Source organism: Enoplosus armatus, chromosome 3 (genome assembly GCF_043641665.1).
Source record: "Enoplosus armatus isolate fEnoArm2 chromosome 3, fEnoArm2.hap1, whole genome shotgun sequence".
NCBI lineage: Eukaryota > Metazoa > Chordata > Actinopteri > Centrarchiformes > Enoplosidae > Enoplosus > Enoplosus armatus.
In genome coordinates, this window is record NC_092182.1 from 14,639,120 (window position 1) to 14,660,226 (window position 21,107).

Consider the following 21,107-nt stretch of genomic DNA (forward strand, 5'->3'; position numbering starts at 1 on the left):
CCATCTTCAAATGATCTTCCCTACTTCCTACCCCCTACCTCTGGTGCTCTTGCTTGGACCACACCCATCTTCAAACTTCGCCTTCATTTTGATCTCAACTGTCATGTATCGTGACTGCATCAACACTACACACAGACTCACAAGGTGAAAACAATATCAGCCACACACTGTTGCGGCTGTCAACAAGACGAAATGTAAAGCTGGCTCACAGTCAGTGTCACTGCTTAGTCAACCTAGCTAAAACTGTGTCAACAGGTTATTGACATTTATTCAATTCAAAGCAACTTGCATTAAATGATGCAGATAAAATGGAGGATTGTTGGAAACAACGATGATGTGAAATGGAGGGGCAATAAGGGAAATGAGAAAATGTCTTCTGATATGTAATGCTGTTTACAAGAGGTAAAGGTCGGTCTCATCCACAGTTCAGCTCCCTTTGGAGTTGTCCAATTAACAGTGTATGGCTCTCCAAGGGGGACTGGCAGGAAGACTGAGCAGTCAGTAATTAGTCTTCCCTCTCCCCAGGACATGACAGCAGTATTAGCACATGGGGCCGTCAGGGAGACGACTAAAAGCTGAACTCACATCCTTCCTCCCAGAGGGGGCAGGCATAGGTGCAGTCATCCTGTCGGGTGAGCTGTCGAGCATCTGAATGCCTGGCTGCGGAAAAACATAGGTGCTGTTAAACAGTGTGACAAAGAAAAGTTCCACATCTCACTGTTTCAGGAAAGCTTTTCATGAATTACAGCACAAGCATCTCCACTGTAAAATTGCAGCCAGGCCCTGCTGTTTTGAGGCCAAAGTAATTTCCATGCATGTTATTTCTCAGGAAATAAAAAAATCCCTCAACAACTATCATCTTGCTCTTACTCTCGATGAAGGGTCAGGATCAGATTCAATAACAGCGATTGCGAGGTGAGGCGAGGCGAGGTGGGGATTCAAGTCTCGGTCAAGGACACCGAAGCAGGGGGCTTATCCACATAGGGAGATTTAACCTGACTCCTGCAGTCTCTCCACACACACCCTGCTGTGGTCTTATCTGCATCAATATTATAATATACAAGCAGACAGCGCTCAAAGACATGTTGAAACTTGGGGACTGACTAGTGCTTATAATGGCTGTGACCTGTACTAAAGGGATGAAATGAGATGGGAAGAGAAAAGAGGTACATTATTTACACGACTGTGAAATAAAACATCATATAATATAGAGAAACAGTCAAACACAATCTGTGAGTCTGCAAAATCAACATCTTTTTTACTGCCCTGACAGCAGTTTTATTTTACATCTTAAACATCACAGAGTCTCAGTTCTCTGGTTTTTCTTGCTTCTGGGTAGAGCTGTTTATATTCACAGATGCTGCAGTGTATGAAGGAACACACATACTGTAAATCCTCCAGCTGAATGACATTTCTTAGTCTGCACTGTGCTCTCCTGCCGTCCAACTACAACTGTCCTCTGGATGTAATTACAGCCAAACCCTGTTGTGATCGCCACAAGACTTAAGTGGGAATTAATGGTCTGTCAGAGATTGCAGTTCTACGATATTTATACTGTGCTCGATACATTTTGTTGTCCTGTTATACTGTTTTTCAGTATTAGTTTAATTTTGCAAATACTCTACAGCAGAAAAAGACAAGGTTTTTTGATGAAGATTACATTTCTGTTGTTAGACAGCCTGTGACTTGTTAGGCTACATGATTGCATAACTGTTTGTAAAGGGCTGACAGATGGTAGAGAAGCTCCATCCTCAAACTATTTTTGTAGTGATGCGCTAGTTGAGTGACATCTGTGATTTAATGGGTTGTAAAAGAATCCTAACGGATCTATATTTTTCAACTACCTCCAGGCAGTTGGTCATATAATCTCTCATGTTGTCTCACTCTTCATTTTCACCTCTGTCCTATATTTCCTATATTTTCTGTCCAACTACACAATTTCTCAATTGCTGGACCAAGACAGTATGTTTTACATCAATTTGAGGTCTCCCATTGCCAGACTTATCTCTATGCTCTGTGTTGTTCTTGCGCAGCAGAGAGATCAATGTGTGCAACTATCAGAGCGACTATGTATTACAGTAAGCTCAGTCATATTATGATAGTTGAGTACTAAGTACTAAATATGCAACTTGAATCTTGTCTGCCTCTTTCATCACCTCTGAAACTGCTCTAATCTGTATTCACTGCTGATGTTTGATGTACGTAGGCTGGATGTGAGAGACATACTTAGACATGGCCCTCTTAAAATATAAAAATATACATTTTATAATAGAATAGTAACGTGTAGGCAAAATGGGAAATGCTTTTTTTCATGTAAGTGTGATGAATAACATTCACAAAGCCAACCTGCACAACACCAGTGCCGTGAGAAAGGTGTATTGATCAAACGCATGCTAGGAATAAAATGAGGTGAAAAAATAAAAAGACCCAGTAGAAGGTAAATGAGAGAGAAAAATAATTATATTAGTATTATCTATTTGATATTTTTATATAATGCTATTTATCTAAATCTTTTTTAGAGGTCTATAAATAAAACTGACATGGCTTTACTATTTATTTATCTTTAAGTTTTACAGTAGATCTCCATAAATTCTTTCTCCTTAGATTATTTATCACAATCTATTATGTATTTATATGTATTAATGCAAAAAGGTAGTTGTGTGCACATCCCATCCTATATTTAGGCCAGATGCAGGATAACAGATTCATCTCTGCACTCCCAAAACCATAATGGACTGAAAAACGTATATGCACTCATATATTCACTTATACTTTTCACCTTAAATAGCTTAATTTTCACATGTGGGGCTCCATAATTTAGCGCTTTAGGGGCTCATCTCTGGGGAGCGCATTGGGGAATTAACCTGTTAGGGAGCCCCAGGGGGACAAATTAGCAGTTGGGCCCCTATTAACACCCCACCCCCCGCATTGCTTATGTACCTGTCGCCTGAAAGTTCCCATTTTGTACAATGCCCATAGGAGGCTATACACAGCAGCTTCAATAGGCCTTTTTCACATTAGGCGTTTTGACATGTCACAGCACGACACTGACGACATTCAGTTGTAGGTGTCCCAGTTCCAGCGTCCCGGTGTTATGCATGCTGACTCTCTGGCTCCCTGACACTTAACTGAAGAAGAGGCAACTTTAATGTTATTAGTTACACCTGTGTTTTTACAGCTACGACAACTCAAAATGTCTTCCATGTAAAAAAGCCTAAACAGTGTCCTAAATCCATACTACATACTACTTCTATACAGTATCACCAATCATCATGGTTCTCTGGTTTAGCAGTTAGTATCCAAAAGAAATCAACATACCTTACTATTTTACACAAACAGGAAATTATCAATATGTGCAACATCAGACGTCGAGAAAACTAGTTTAGTATGGGACAGGTATATCAGTATATGGAAAGCACACTCATAGACTTGTATCTAGTATGCATGCTACCTGCTTAGAGTTAGTGTGTAGTATGAATTGTTATGGTAATTGTACTTTTGTAGTGCAAATTACAATTAATCAAATTCGGTAGTGAACCTGAGACTTTTGGGGCCCAAAACTGGCAAAATGTGTTAAAGGGTTATCAGATAAGTCAAAAATATTGAATACTGAAAAATACAATGAGCTAATGAAAGGTAAATAGAGGAGTAAAATAAACGTTGCTTTAATTTATTTTATCAACTGATTGGTAATGAAGGAAAATTTTTTTTAAAAGTTTTACCAAATGATTTCAGTTTAAAGGAAAAGTATGAAGCTTTACATTCCTTTTTACACTTTGTTGTTTAATTATTTAACTATTGATATTATTCATTGATATATTCAGTTATATGACTTTTACTACATTTTGTCAGTTTTGGGGCACCGTAGAGTTATAAACCTATGAACCTCAGCCCATTGTACTTTCAGTTGCATCCATGGATGGCCGCATCGCTTGTAGTCATGCTGCTTCTCTGTCAGTCTGCAGGACTCTAAACTGCTGCTGTTGGTTCAGTTGAACCTGACCATAGTTTGATAACAGTGTAGATGAAGAAAAGCTGTCTGACTCCTTCCCAAGGCTTCCTGCAACAACAGACCCACACTGACTCTCCTCAGCACATATATTACACAAAATACAAAGTATTAAAACCATCAAAGAAAGCCTGAGATGCAGTATGTATTTTCTTAAAGCAGCTATTCTGATGTCAGACTGATTTAAATTGCTTTACTAACTGTACTGTATTTTAATTAAATGTGACTGCAGTCTCAGTATTTTGTACAGCTGTAATATGAAGGAAAAATAAACAAAAACATATTGGATTTGGTTGGTAGATACTCAAAATCAAGAGACTTAGATCAGGATCAGGAGCAAAAAAATGTGAAATCCCTAGATTTAACTGAGCTCTGCAACTTTCCAACAAGAAATGCAGTCAAAAGGCCCAGACGTTTTTTTTATACATAGAAAGGTTCACAAGCCAAAAAGTGTTGATTGAAATCACTGAATTAATCTTTAACAATGTATTGTATTTAATTTTTTTTAATGTAAAATCTTAATCTGTAAAGTAACTAGTAACTATATTAATGAAATGACCAAAACCAGGTGTTAGTACTGAACATGTGACTTCTGGGGCGCCTGGGGGTAGGGGGCCCAGTGTGTAATACAGCTTTGGGGGAAGTAAAGTTCAGAATCAGAATCAGCTTTATTGTAAGTATGTGTACACAAACAAGGAATCTGACTCCGGTTGTAAGTTGCTCTCAGTGCACTTACACACAGTTCAAAGAACAATTTACAGGAAGAAAGACATAGACATACAGCTACAAACAAGCTGAAAAAAGATAAAGAATAAACAAAAATAAACAAAACGATTATGTACACACAAATAGGTGAAAGACAATGTAAATATATCTAAAAAATCAAGAATTCAAATAGTGCAAAGACAAAGATATTGAACTACTAGCCTGTACATTAAGTGGGTACAGTATACGCATGTATACATGTCTATTTATATTTGACAGTGTTGTTTAAAAAACTGTAAACTGTAAATATAACATTTTGTGGCTGTGGTTTAATTTTGTTGCATTCATGGACCCTTTAGTACTCAGCAGAGATAAATAAAACCAAACTAGATTCTTCTACGGCTCCTCTGTTGCCTGGTGAGAGTGCACGCGCCTGGCTCCACGAGCTGCTGCTGCTGATGAGAGAGAGAGAGAGAGAGAGAGAGAGGGAGAGAGAGAGAGGGAGAGAGAGAGGGAGAGAGGGAGAGAGAGAGAGAGAGAGAGAGGGAGAGGGAGAGAGGGAGAGAGAGAGAGAGGGAGAGAGAGAGAGGGAGAGAGGGAGAGAGAGAGAGGGAGAGAGAGAGAGGGAGAGAGAGAGAGAGAGAGGGAGAGAGAGAGAGAGAGAGGGAGAGAGAGAGAGAGAGAGAGAGGGAGAGAGAGAGAGAGAGAGAGAGAGCCGTCGTGAACGCGCCGGCCTGTGTGGTGGTGGCGGTGTCGGTGGTGGTGGTGGTGTATGTGGGAGCAGGAGGAGAGACTCTGCAGTGTCTTGGCAGCTGCATTAGTGCATCTCCCACCGTCCGCGATGCCTCCACGGCCAATGCCTGCCTCCTCCGCGTCCACTTGACAACACAAACCGACATGAACTGGCGAGGAAACTGAGCCCGGACGTTCACACTAGCTAGCTGTATGCCCCCCGGAGACAGTCCGGAGCGCTTCATTCACGCACCGAAACCCCGTGGCGAGAATTGTTAATGGAAAATGGCGATAGGCAAAAGGTCTTGCAGCATCGTCTGCTTGGTATCTATCCAGATTATCTTGATTTTCAGCGCATCGTGGCCTGGAGCGGCGGGTCTCACGTTTCCCCAGCAGTACACGTAAGTAACGGTTACCCTGATGGAAAACATAGCTGGGGCTCTGATAGGAGACAACTTTGGGCTTGTCCACTCAGCTGTGTGTGTCAAGAGATGCTTACAGTCATTCTGTGTTTTTCTGCTGTTATATAATTTGACAGTGTTGGCGATTGCATCAATGTAAACCCTGGTTATTTAAAGCTCAGTGCTCTGTAAGGTGTAGTCCACAGTATGACTGGTCACACATAGGTAAGCTGCTCAGATCATTTACAGGGATATTTATACATTAAATAAATACCTCATTAACGGTGCTTTGTCTTATCACGGTGGCCTTTATATTGAAAGAAATGTGCAATATTTGGAACAATTTAGCTTCTCCATTACCATATGATGAGTTAAAGCCATTTTTCAATGATCTGAACACTGAAAGCTGTAATTATATCTCTTTCCTCAAGTCAGATGTTTATTTAAGGTAAAATCACTCATTAATTTAATGTTTTTTCTTTATATCTGGGAGACATCTGTTTAAAAAAACGAAATAATGGCAAGGATGGAGAGATGTTTCCGTTGTGACACTTCAAAGTAAAGCCAGTGAAGTTGTAGGTGAGGATGTGCATGGCTTTTATTAGTTAAAGCAGTTGGAGGCTCATTGTGTTTGACAGGCAACATTAAGTCTGTGCAGTTGTTGTAAAACTGGAAAGGGCTTTTTTTCTCTCAGCGTTCCCCCTGCTGTTCTTGTGCGCCAGTGCTAGATTTTTCTGTGCAGGCATTCAAGTAAAGAGCAAAACATTTCTTTATTTGGTGAGACACTCGCCTCTCTTGCAGCCAATCAGCAGCACAGTGATAGCTTCTACTGCATGCTCAGGAGTACTGCTAGCAGAAGAAGAGAGGTGTGGTTTTACTGTGAACATTACAATTAACATTTTCTCTTCGTTTTAATCGATGCTGTGCTTAGTTGTTCATTCTTAACCTTTAACCCGTTGCTGTTAAGTACAGCTGGCACTTAACTTGAGACTACAGTTATCTGGGCCCTCCTCCAGACTCTGCAATCAGGCTGCTCTGGAGGGAGGAACAACCCAGATGGTCCACTCATCTTCGGGGCACACAGCAAGGGTTTTCTGGCCAATCGCAACTAGAGATCCGAGGTGTATTTACCAATTAGGAAAGGGGTCTATAAATCAGGGAGGTGTGGGTGTTTGTGTGTATATGTGTGTTATGATGAATTGGGTTATTTCAAGTAGGGTATAGGCGCTGCTTTCTCCTCCTCCTCCTCCTCCTCCTCCTCCTCCTCCTTTCCGCTTATTTTTCTGCTGAGTGCTCTGAAACAGCTACATAGCCCTCTGCCCTGGGTCCCTTCATGTAAGCTAAATGAAGCAGAATCGCTACGCTGAAGAACAGCATCTCATTCCAATTAAGAATTAATACTGCAGCAGTGAAGATTTATTCCCCTTCGCCCTCTCTCACTTCGCCCTTTTCACTCCCGCCCCTTCTGTCTTGACTCCGTCTGTCTCTTGTTCTCTGTCTCTGCAGATAGATAGATAGATAGCAACCCTGTCTCCTTCAAAATATGTTTATATACTAATTTGCTCTCCAAGTACATTGTGGAGGAAATGTAATTGCTGCCTGGATTACATTCACTGGCGATATTTTTTTCCAGTCCAGGAAGTGTGACATCCTTCACAGAGCTTTCCTCATGTTTTTTAAAACAATTGGTTAAGGTCAGGGAAAGATGACAGCTCTGCAGCTAATGATTATTCTCATTAGCGGTGAATCTGTTTAAAACTGTTTTTGATTCATCGATTAATTCAGTGGTTCCCAAACTGGGAGGCGGGTGGCCCATGACCATGAGGGGAAAAGTGTGGCAAGATTTATTCTAACAATACGGCATACAAAGTGCAAGTGTCTGGACTTTTAACAGGGAAGGAAAGAAAGACTGGTGATGCTCATCGAGTGTCACTCAAAGCCTGTCATGCTCTCGGCTTGACTGTCAGTGAGACGGAAAGCCTTGTGTCTTTTGCGTTTTTGTGTTTGATAAACAGTTTATTTTACATTTGCATCACAGTAACTCGTGAGAAACACACATGAAAAGAAACACGCTGATAATGTCATATCTAAATAATGTTCATTGAAATTAAATCTGTTTAAGTCAGTTGGTTTTGGCTGCCAAAGGGGGAGGCATGAAAACTCTTGTTTTGTTCAACCAACAGACCAAACCCCAAATATAATACATTTACAGTGATTTAAAACAGGACAATCAGGCAGACAGGCTGCAAATCCTTAAACAATTCATTGTCTGTAAGTTTTCTGCTGATCAACTACTCAACTAGTTGTTTCAGCACTACTTGTAGTTTATAAAATATTTTTAAAAGTGTTATGGTTCAAGCCAGCATTGACTTTTTCAACTTTCACCATGTTAGTTTAGTGTGTTAGCATGCTAACATTTGCTAAGTAGCACGTATTTTGAGGATCCCCAAAGTGATTACTAGTCATCCTGAGAGCGACACGACTGTCTGAACCAAATTCGTGACAGTCCATCCAACATTTCATTTAAAACCATGAATGTGAACCTCGTGGTGGTGCTACAGGAAAAGTCAGGGGATCACCTATCATTAGATGTCACCCTCTAAAGCATCTGAAGTGTGCAATCCATCCAGTAGTTGCTGAGATATTTCAGCCTGGACCAAAGTGGTGGACAGACTGACAGAGAGACATTACCATCCCTAGAGCCACGCTGCTAACGGCTAAAAATGTAATTCAGACAGCATTATGTTCCCGACAACACATATTCGCTATTGCGAATTAGTGGTATAGCAATGTAATTTTTAGGAGACTATGGTGCTGGATGGATGTATGGATAGATACTGTACTATAGATAGATAGATATAGCACATACATGCAGTATATACATATAGCTGTAAATGCTCCACCTATCGCTCTGCTGCTCCACCCTCTCAACCTCCCGCTCTCTCTGCTGTAAGTGAATATGGGTCACATCACGTAGTGCTTCTCCCCCTCTCGTCTCAGGGGTGTGTTAGTATAGCAGGTAACGGAGTAGAGGCACAAGTGCGCTGTGCTGTTCAGCCGCTTCATCGCAGCGCTGCGATACAGAGTTTTCTGACGTCCCACAGGGCTCGAGAGGAGACGAAATGGAGCATGCAGTAAAAAACTTGGGGTTGTGCTTCAGCTGCACTGACTCACACAGTTAAGGCTGCTCTGCAGTTCTGCGGGCCACAGTCTTGCAACAAACCTGATTTATTCACACAGTAGGATTTTTACAGTGCTTTACAAGAGCTTTTTAAATTCATTTGTGATGCAACAAGCTCCAGTCTTTTAAATATGTGGATTCTACTGATTTTTTTAAAAAATGGTTTGTTAATTCACTTAATCAATTGATCATAGTGCATACTAATATTTTATGTTAAACATCCTATTTGACCTTTTTCAAGGAATAAAGTTGACATTGGTCCAAATCCTCGCAATGTGGCTGATGCTATAAACTACATCTGCAAACCAACAAATCAGAATACACGATGAAATGAGGCAGAATAGACCAGCCAACAATGTAAGCTCTATTTATGTGTAAATTAAAACTTTTTTTTACCTTTTATGCGTTTTCCCAACATAGGAGCGGTGCAGATGTATGACGTGAGTTGACGATGTGTCTCTGCTTGCATATTTTATAAAAGATTTAAACCACAGTGCATCAATCACATTGTCTCAAAATAGGTGTCGCATAGTCTGATACAGATTGTGACAAATATCTCGTATCGTGTGACATGCAATGAACTTGCGGGATTGCTGTTTAAAGAAGCATGAGCAACATACATCCGTTAAGAATCATAAACATTGATTTGACTTAAATTGTTTGATTTTTGTGCAATTCAGTGAGTGAGTCAGAGAGTGACAGAATGTATGAAGTCAGACTGATGTAGGTCTTGATTAATAATCAAGATTTAATATGCAAGTATGTCATATTTTTATGTTAGATATTTTATCTCTGCCAAACAAGTAAGAATTGTGTGAGAATAACAAGATGCTGACTCACCATTGTTCTGTGTAATGTTTTATATTTGGAAATGTGTCTCCATAGCAAAAAATAACTGCTCAGTTATCATTTTCATAAACATTTTCATTGGTGGTTTCAGGGCTGCAGTAATCACATTAACACATTAGCCTTTGACAGATAGGCAGAAATATTAAGCCAAATGTCAACCGGAATATGTCTTTGAAAGGGTTTATCAAGAAGTACATATTTTTCTGATTGTTGCCCTCGCAGTTGTCAATAGCTGTTGCTTTTTTTTTTCAGAGCGCTCCTCTCTTTTTTTATGCCGTTGCCTCGAGCTGAAAATAATTTCACTTTTAAATAGTGCCGACTACTACCCTGTCAGGTATTCAATCCTATCTTAAATGGGCCTTCAGAGTGATAGTCTTGATGTTGCAGGTGTTAAAAACCCCAAATAGCTTACATCTTAGTTTTCCACACCGTTCCTTTAACTTGGCAGGTTTCTGCAACCCAGAGGGACATTTCTATCAGAAAAAGAGGAGTGTGAGAAGCCTAGTACTGTACTGAGGGCTGCATATTCATCATCAGGGCTAAAAGTCTTTCACCCGCGCTCAGCTCATTGTGAAAAGTGTCTTTCTGTGGATCTGGACAGTTGAGTCGAGATTTGTGGCTCGTCCAACACTAGAAACAAGCCCGACAAGACTTTAATCCACAATGTTGTCTCGTAACTCTGCTGGGAGCTGTCTGACTGATAATGAATCGACTCTCCGGGCACTTACAGGATCAGGGCGATTTTCTGGGTATTAAGATTTATTTCCTAGTTTGAACTAATTTAGGTAGAAAGCTCAAATAAATATTTCGCCTGCACAAAGTCTACTCTAATCCATTCGCCCAGGCTGAACAGCCGGATCACATGTTCAGCTAGTGAATGAAGGTTGAACCAGTGAAGTGAGGCAGGTGAACAGAGAGATGTGAATCTTTATTGAGACTGCATTGATTCAGTGATCCTCAGAGTCTCTTGAGGATAGAGTGGTAAAGTCTGGCTGTACAGGAAGTATATAATATAAATACTATCATATTTACTACAGGCTGAAGTCTTTTAAAGCATATTTTTCATCTAAAGCAATTCAGTTCCCTGTGGCCAATGGCATATACTTCAACATGACATTGATGCACTTAATATGAAAGACACTAGTTGTTATACTGCAGGTTGTGTATGACTGTGTGTGTTGTAGTTTGGGAAGAGATTGTCCTGTTTATCACCGAGAACACCCACTAGAAGTGTGTGGCGGTGTCTGTATCTGCAGAGAGCCGGCCCTCAGTCTTTATTTTCTGGGCGTCAACCTTTGAGCAGTGTTGTGTAGCCCCCAGCCAATAACAGCACGCAGGGTGTGAGGGCGGGACTCCATAAAAACATGGTGGGCAGGTGCCAGATAGTAAGCATGCATCCAAGAGGAAACTACGAGGAGGGGCCAACTTTAAATGTTGTGTTTACAAACCGCAACCAACAAATCTTACTCATTCTGCCTTTAAGGTTCAATAGAGTGAAAGATTCTTAGTCAAAATAATAAGTGAAGATGATTTGATACTGTTCATCTGGCCTCCACTGTTTTTGTGTGATCATTGAAATTCATCAGGGAACTGGCCTATTTATCAAAAAATACACCACACAGATGTTGGAATCAGTGGAAATGTTTGGTGTAATTAGTGTGGTCTAAACATTGATGCTACCTGGCCACAGTGAGTCACAGCTGAAACCCCTCTTTTTGTGATTGGTCGGACTGACACATAAGTGGCTAACATTATATGGCCTCCAAAAAGTTGATGATTGCCTCTTGCATTAGAGAGCACTACATTCGTCCTAAAAACAGTTGTATCATGGCTGCTGAGCCTCTGGAGGGAGCCTGCATTACAAAGCTGGACTTTAACCAGGCGGTAAGGCTCGAATGAAAGATGCTGCCGAGTTGTATTATGGGAAGCAGGGATACCTGAAAAGTATTGACGGGAAACATAAAACAACAATGAGATCTTTGCTTTACTGTAATTTTGTATCGTTAATATAATTCATATAACACATTAATAAACATTTTCGTGTTGTTTCTATGAGCTGGACCTTATCCTAATGAGCCTCAACACAAGCCTCCCCGTCTGTTTGCTTTGTCTCTTTGCCATCTGACCTCAGTCTGTGTTTAACCAGTGATCATTTAGAGAAGGAGCCCTCACCTGAGGCTCTGGTCGCTGGCAAAGTCAAGTAAAGCTTGTTAATGAGTAGCAGCATGGCTCTCAACAGTTCTCTGAAAATGATTTAAACCTCCATATATTTTACTCGTTCTGGGTAGAATCATATCTGCAGTCTCATCAAAGCAAGAGAAAAACTTCCACTGCAAATGTCTGCTTTCCTGACATTGAAAATATGCAGCTGGCCTCTGAAGATTAATTTGTTGTGTGCCACCTTTCCGCTTGATGTTCCTCTCTCTGATACTTTATGTTCTAAAAATAATAAAATTGATCAAGGAGGAAAAAGAAGGAGATTGTTTTTCTGAAGGAGATACTAAGGCTGTATGCATAAAACAAGGCCAGTCTTCTTCCTCTTCTTTTTGTAATGAAAGCCCTTCATTGGTTTGTGGGGCCTCTGTTCCTTGTTAAAGCCCAGGAAGATGTCTGTGTGGGCTGGGAGGGAATTATCTGCTGCAACCACATGTGCTCGTACGGTGCTGCTGGTTGGTGGTTCTGGCGTTGATGGTGGGTGTGATTTCTGTGTTGGAGTTGACATTTAACAGAGATGTTGGTAGGAGTGCTGATGCTGTTAGACACTTAATAATAATTAAATAGCCAGGTACCCAAACCTTTTATTAGCCAAAAACATTCTCTTTTTAACTTTAGTTTATTAAAACAAATCTGTGTTGGTGCTGGAGTCCTCCATCATCTGTGGTTGTTGTTGTCGATATCACTTGACTTTCTGCCTCTGACTTTGATGCATTTGCAACACAACTGAACTGTTCCACCAGCACAGTTTGGGGACTCTCTCTAACAAATGCAGCTCATTTTGTTCATTTTCTTTTTAATGTTTCAAAACACTGTAATTTTATTGAGATATTTTATTTATTGTAAATGAAAATGGTGTGATTTGTGAGTGTTTGTGCGTCCAGTAGTGGATGTTGCTACATTACAAAGAAATCTGCACAACATAAACAAAGTCAATGGGATGAAATGTGGGGGTACGACTGGTGAAACTGACAGACTTCCATTGTTAGTATGGGATTAGTGTCTAGTAGGCAGTCCACAGTCGCTGCGTGAAGAATACTTTTGCAACTGAATTTAATCATTTGTTTTATTTTCATCATCTAGAACAATTTAAACATTATGTGAATATTTCTCTGAAAGCAAAAAAAAAAACTTGACCTTTAATTTGTGTTTCTACAATGCACAAAACCCTAAATCACTTATCTGAAGCCCAGTACAGAAGAAGTTGTGTGATATGTGTAGTACTGGGCACTATGGTTACAAAGTAATGTGGCTTAAAGTGGCTATACATGATATTTTTATAATAACAATGTATAAATGGCTATATGGCACTTCACCAACACTTGCGGGGTGGGGGAGGGGGCACTGCAAGAAATTCCAATTGCATGAAGTGATCCTGGCTGTCACAGCAGGTTTTAAAAGGTATTTACGTACGCAAATTGTATATTTTTCTTTGCTTTGGAAATATTCTTTCACAGAATTATGATGATGAGCCAACAAAGCTGATTAGGTAGTAGCGCTACTAACATTTCAAGGCTTACCCTCAACCTCAGAGCTGTTGTCTAAGCTTCTTTTCTGTACCTGTTGTCATTCAATGGAAGTTGCATCAAATTAGAAAACGGTGAATTGGTGTAATCAGTGGTAATAAGGCAGATGGAAATATTCTTCCTTGAAAAGATATTGTTGTTGATGTTATTTAGGTATCAGATTAGAGCGAATCTGAGTTGTTTTAGTCTACTTTTTGGTCCAGTTTTACTGTTTACTCTGCTCAATAGGAAAGGATTGGATCACTGGTGCCTTAGTAATTGTGCTCGTTGCAGTGTGGAAGCACTTTTTAAAATACTTTTTAATTTCTTTTTTTTTTAGAACATCTTGAAACAATATTTATTTATTTTGAAAAGAGCCAAAAGCCAGAGTAGGTTGTCTTTTTGAAGATATTAATGTGTTTTAATGTAGTTTTTGTTGAACAAAGCACATTCATAATTTGTGTTTTAATCCATGCACGGGTAACAGCTATGTTTGCTGCAACATCACTACTTACTTCTTTGAAATACACACACACACAGATATCTTTTTCATTTGTTTGTGTTGTGTGACAGTCAGCCTGTGATGTCTATCCACAGGATAATGCACTGGGCCCGGCGTATCGAGCAGGAGATTGACAGAGTCTTTCAGCACATCACTGGAGCTCAGCAGTTGAAAGGGGTGAGTGTGTAGCTCTCTTTTTATAGTACACAGGTCTTACTCATCATAGTGCTGCGTAAACTCAATGAGAAATGGTCAGTGTGCAAGAAAGCTGTAAATCCATTAAGTTTAAGAGCTTTTAAAGCTAAGTAGGTGCATAAAACAAGAAAACAATCACAGTCTGTCTTTCAGAAACACCTTTGTTTCTTTTTTCATGGTTTTCTGGGACTACTTGCAAGGAACGTTTTTGTTTTCCCTGGACAGACATAAAACTCTCTCTAATAGCTTTTATATTCATCAGTTTCCATTCATCTGTTTTTTTAGATGTCATAGCCAAATTTTGCTGGCACTTTGTGTACTGTTTGCGATAATTACCAATCTTGCACACATTGTACGTTTCCTGCAAAACGAAAGAGTCTCCTGAACACACGCCTACAGTGGAATAAATCTAGTGTTATGTTTCATGAAGTCATGAGCTTAATAACACCTACATCCATGAATACTAATTCAAATATTTCATAAGCTGATCGTGTAATACCTGTGTTGTTTGTTACTAGTGGAACTGTTCACTTTTATGGACTGTTTCATTAGTATAGAGTTAGTATAATCTGATTCATGGATCTCTGACATTGTTAAGAGATATCTGTGTTAGAAAATGAAAAAGATATTCTATATTTTCTTACTGTCAACAAATCTCAAACCAAAACTAACAATTTGTTAGTCCATCAGTACTTTACAGCTTCCTTGCCCTGTCTGTGGCAAAAAAAATAAATTGCTGAAGTTTTTAGCAAACGTTACTTAAACAGGAGTAAATTGTGCATTTTGGAGACTTTTCTTTTTCTTTTGGAGACAAATCGCTTTCAACCACAGATTTGGTGTGCCAGCAAATATTGAGGGACGGTGTATGTGGGGTTGAGACAAAATAAACTACAGTGCCAGTGTTCATCGTAATGAAGGGACATACATGTCACCCAGTGCAGCAGTGTGGCTCATTTAGGTGTTTTTAATAGTTTATGGACAGGCTTTGGATACACAGACAATATTTGTTCGTAGGATCAAGTCATTGTTTGTTTTGATCTTTTTATGGGATTTGTTGACAATATGAAAAATGTAGAATATCTCCAGACTCAAGCCAAGGTGGCTGGGAATGAGGGGTTGTCCCTGAAAAGGCAGATGCCAAAAAAAAAACAGGACCAGAGATCATCTGTAGGGGGCAAGAGAGCCCTGCTCTGTGAGGACGTGTGGGGGCGTTCCCTCAGCAGAGAGCGGCGGCACGTGTCCTCTCTGTTTGTGTCACAGCAGAGCAGATGGTCAGCCTGCAGCCTGCAGTAATGCCTTGATGTGAGATTCACTCGTTCATTCAATCCTCATTAATCCGTCCACACTCCTGAAACACTCTGGATCTGTTAAAGAAATTGTTCTACTCTGGCCGGGAAAGCTCAGTGTAATCTTCTCTTGTCGAGGGAAACGCTTGTGATTTAAATGAAACGCCATTTTCAATTCCTCAACCAATAAAACGCTGTGATTTTACATTTGCAGATACTTTGGATGGCCTCTGTGATACAGCCCTGCTCTACATCACGTTTTTTTTTTTTACCACTAAAACTGCTTGTGAGCATGGCTAATAAAAATAAGACATTTTAGGTTTGTGTGATACAATTCCTGGCCCCACCGCATTTTTGTTAACTGTAATTCATTTTGTTGAAGTCTGGTTTGTTGAAGGTTTTATCTACGTCATATCCAGCGTCAGTAGTACATCTTGATTCTGAATATATTCCACACAGGACCTAGTTCTCCTGAGACAGCACACAGTTCACAGAAACACCCTGTTCATTACTGCATGTTCCCATCTGTGCGGCGTGGGCCAATAAAGCATCTGGTCAGTACACAACTTGTTAATTTCGTGAAGTCCATTTATAGGGAGAAGGCTGTCATATAGTGCGTATGCAGGTTTGCCAAATGTATTCATCCAGGTCACTGCCTGTCTGATTTTCATCTTCTCTCTGACATCTTTCCTGATGAGATAGAAAGTCTGATGGCCTAAAACCCACCAGACAGCGAGCGTATAGCAAGGCACTGTGGGTATCTTGTCTCCTGCATATCTGATGATGATGATGAACCTCTTGAACTCCCAGTCCCCATGGTTTCTGTGTGTAATAATATACAGCTAAAGACAATATTTGTGCAGTTTTGAGATTTTGCAGGTAAAATCAAGCACATAATAAAAGGTGTTTTTTGGCAGAAGTCTGAATGTGAGCCCCTGCCAACTGAAGCCATGAAAGTTCCTCTTTGTGCTCTGCATGCACAATCCGATCTTGTTTATTTTGAGCCATAAGCAAAACAGACTTGGGTGGCATTTCATGTTTGTGTGAACCTGCGCTGGCTTTGCACCTGCAGGGAAATAGAATCCCGTTTTACTAGAAACCAACAAAAATAACAAGGTTTTTACTGTAAAGAGGTGTCAATTAAGTCTAAAAATGTGTACTGTTAATATTAAATATCAGACCACAGAGATTGAAGATTCAACAGAACTGCTAAATATAATTAAAATGGTGTAATGATGTGAAATTGTCATTATATGGTGATGAGAAAAGTACAAGAGGGAAACCATCTATTAAAAATCAGTGTCTGTTTCTACATGTCCAGTATCTTCCAGTCTTTTTTCAAATCAGAATTATTTATACAGTTGTAATGTTATTAGTTTTAGTAGTAGAAATAGTTTGAAACTAAAAAGTTACTGAGACATTTACTCTTGCAATTCAAATCTGTCTTCACTCTTTCCCAGATGTCTCCTGGTGACCCATACAGTTCTCTGGTGTAAGAAATCATAGGGAATCCTCTGAAGGTGGAGGTCCTCTGAAGTTAACTGTGATGTGTTTCCATGCGTGGTCTAATTTAACTTGATGTACTCTGGAGAAGAGCGTTGAGAGCAGAATCTGGGTGAATCTGCTTTGTTCGGGTCGCAGTAAGCTTTAGACTCAAGTTAGAATATAATGAAAAGGGCAAACTGTTATTTTACCTTATCCCAGAGTGCATCACACGGCAGACTGTGACTCAGCTGTATACATTAAAATGGATTTGTGTAGTCTTGTGGTTTCAAACAGACTATAAGCTTCCCATGTATTTCAGACACATTTGCCATCTCTTTGTCTTTGTCTTCAGCTTCACTGGAAGACATTATTGGTAGAGGAAATGAAGATAAACGTCTCACCATCAACTAATAAAATAATCATCCTGTAAATCACAAATTTATTGGACAAAATCACACTGTTATTTTCTTGTTACACTGAGTGTATAGTTTCACACCCAGTTAAATAACATGTAGCAGTCACTCAGGACGATATGTTGTTTTAATGTCGCTGTGTTATCTAAATACTCCGTCATCTGTTTTCAAGAGCCGTTTCACTAATTGTTCTTTCAGAAAGTGTCTTTTTCTTGTATGTAAGTAGATCACCTTAACGTGAATCAGAATGCTCTTATTTCAAGAAAATAGATACCACATGGTGCCACATTTTAGTGTGAAATTCCAGAAATGTGACTATTCAGTGAAAACGCATTTCAAAGACAACAGACATTGTGTGCAAGTAGATTGCATGAAAGGATCCATATTTAGATTTGGATTGAACACACAAGCACAACAAGTGCCTGTTCCCCCGTGTCCTCAGTGCTTATACAAATTCATGAGCTTTGAATTAAAAGGTTCTTTCTGCTTTCAGGATTGTTCTGAGATGTTGAGATTCAAACTTCTCAGCGTCCGTTTCCATGATATGTTTGTGTCTTTTTCGTTTTTACAAAATACAGACTTATTATCAAACATCAGATAACACCACACAGATGCTGCCCATAACAATCAACTGCACTCACGGTAACGCAGATTTATGTTAAGTCAGCTTGAACAATATGTCGAAGTTACAAATTGTCAATAGCAAGACATTAGGTCAGCAGAAACAGACTTAATAGAATGACTGCGCAGATGTTATTGCTCTTAAGTTTTTACCTTTGTCCATTAAAAATTTACAGATATACAATGAAGAGAGACGACGGTTTAGTCTGGTGAAGAATCAGCCGCGGAAGATTGTGGAGAAGGTGGCCTCAGATATAGAGAAGCTCCTGGCTAAGAAGCGCAAAGCACTCGATGTGAGTATATCTTTCTGACTAATATGAAATGACGTTCATACATTTTATTTTCATGTTTGGTCTCACAGTGCGGCCTGCCAGTTGTACTTTTTTAGTTCAAAATTCTTGTAAGCGAGACCGAGTGTTAGATCTGTGGGATATCCATCGGATGAAAATGACAATTTGATTTGTTTCATCTTTGGGAATGAAAATATGAATTTGCCGACAAAGCAAACATTTCTTGCAACACTTGCATTTAAGTTCAGGACAGACATAGTCTAAGGATTTAAACACGACTCGCTAACAGGAAGTCATACAGTGTAAAAGCTCAGCTGCAGGTGGTAAGTATATATCCAGGAGATCTTTTTTTGTGTAATGGCTGCTTTTAAACTGAGTTACTTCAAGATGGCTGTAGTGTTTGTGAATTAGATCAAAAATATTAAAACATTGACCGAAAAAGTATTTGATTTTCTGTCTTAAACTGTCTGAACATCTCTCATGTGGTACAAAACGCAAGGCCACATTATTTGCAAATGCAAGTAAACCCACCGTGTTTCACAGTGTTGACTAGAGAAGGCAGACATGTCATCTTACTTTTCCTCAAACATGAGTGTTTCTCTGTTTTCAACATTCAGAGGTTAGCCAGTGAAGCAGAACGGCTCCAGCGAGAGCATCTATGGCAGGATGGAATCAAGGTAAAGCTTCGAATCTTCAGTAGCATGATATTTGCAGTTTAAACAATGCATTTGTACATTGTCATCTGAGTGACTGTCACAGTTAATATTACATGTACTATAGTCAGCATTATTGAGAGCCTTTGATATACAGCACAATACTAATACTGTATCTGATCAGTATTATTGACTCCCCTTTATATAACTTTTTCTCATGTATGCAAACCCCAAAACTTCCATTTGTTATGTTTTTGTGAATCTTTTTATAAATGACAAAGCCTGGACAGTGTGGCCTGTGTGTTACCACATAATTCTGTCATTGCAGTGTTTAGTTGTTGACTATGTGTTGACTGTTGACTGTGACACTATTTTAACTCTATTTTCCTGCAGGCGCAAAGCAGGGCAAACACAGTTTTAATGCAATTTTCCTCAGGCGCAAGTCTGTTTTTTTTGCATGTGCGCCTGTTTGGCAATTACCAAACGAACAGACTGGAAAGCTTTTTACTCACAGATTCATAGTTTAACTGTAAAATAATGTGCAGTCACGTGGCTGATGAGTCCTGAAATCCATCAAATCTGTCAGGACATTTTTATTAAAAGCAAAAGTATAATTTCTAAGTATAAGTATAATTTTTTTTTCTGTCATATCGAGATGATTATTACAGTGAGGTTTCCGTTTTTCCTCTTCTAATCATGTCGATGAATATTTACAGTTTATGCTCATGGAAGCATGTCAATATAATCAGTGACACCACAAAATGATCCATCCGATATGCTGCCCACAAATAAAACATGTTAGTGAATGTATTTTACAACAAGTTCACACGTGAGGTTGTTGTTTTTTTTTAATCTCTGGAGTGCAGTCTTGCTCCGGTCCAGTTTACAAACCTGTACCCGCCTTGCAAAGCTCTCCATGAACCGATCTGTTACCTGCAGTTATCTTTAAATCAATTCCGTGTCTCCTGACTCGACCTGTTAATATAAGACCTGACCTGACCCATAAGTAAACACAGGCTCAGAGCTGCTGCTGGACAGTGAAGCCAAAAGCTTGGGGGGCAGGATACAGCCAGGGCGCACAATGGCAAGAAGTTATAAATAAATGATAAAAATAAATAAAAACTCACTGAGAGTGAAGAACATCCTCTAGCTTTCAGTGGATTATGTTCACTTACACTTTGAACATCAATTTTAATAGTATAGAATAGTAGTATTTCCTCATATAGTGGAAATGTTACGAGTTAAATTTAACCTCTGATGTAAACTCAAACCAGATGGGAATGTCTCTAAGCGCTGTGGCTCTAACTGGGACGACCTGGGTAAGAGAGAACATTTACACCCGTCAGATCCCTCAGCGCTCAGCTGCGTGAAACAGATGACTGGGTGCGCTCAGCCGTGCGGTTTTGTTGAGTCCTACACACATTGGCATTCCACTTTTCCACTCGGTCTGCTTCATTTGCCCGACAACATGAGGTGGGGTTAACCTCATCCTCTCACATGGCCTCTCTCGTCCTTCTCTGAGGCACTGAATCCCTCTGTCACCGTAAAAAACACTGTCTGTTTTGCTCGTTTTAGCCCAGACTTTCCAACGCTGTCAACCACTTTCCAAAGCTTTTAGATTTCATTAAAGTAAAAACAAAACATTTCTAGGGGTGGTAAAAAAAAATGTTATTGTTCGAATCGCAATTTCTCATCCTCTGCAATTCTGAATCAATTCACAAATGACAAAATAGATTTTTTTGTAATATTGTTTTTTTTAATTTAATGACTTAATAATTAGCTTTGCCAGACAAAGGTGCCCCCCCCCTATAATTTTTTTTTAATCAAGAATAGTTTGGAATCGAGAGAGAATGTGAGATTGCCAAAGAAAAAATAGGTGAAGCATTTGCCAGAGGACTGAAGCACTGCTGACAGGCTCCGATCTAAAGAAGCAAACCTCTCAGGAGAAGTTAACGTGGAGGATGAGCAGCTTCTTTGGACTGACTGATAAAGAGCACTGGCTGATAATGGCTGGATGTTGTCAGAGCTGTACTCCTCTGAGGACAGGAGATCCGTATTACTAACAT

At 39.7% G+C, this 21,107-nt stretch overlaps 1 protein-coding gene across 1 annotated transcript in view; it reads left to right on the forward strand.

The window, feature by feature from the left end:
- The first annotated feature begins 5,731 nt into the window (after positions 1-5,731).
- The window catches only part of LOC139283391 (voltage-dependent calcium channel subunit alpha-2/delta-2-like), a 30,015-nt gene continuing 14,639 nt past the window's right edge, over positions 5,732-21,107 (forward strand). Inside the window, exons 1-4 of the mRNA XM_070903389.1 lie at positions 5,732-5,847; positions 14,194-14,275; positions 18,275-18,391; positions 19,006-19,065. Coding sequence (XP_070759490.1) covers positions 5,732-5,847; positions 14,194-14,275; positions 18,275-18,391; positions 19,006-19,065 — 375 coding nt within the window. The remainder of the gene's footprint in view (positions 5,848-14,193; positions 14,276-18,274; positions 18,392-19,005; positions 19,066-21,107) is intronic.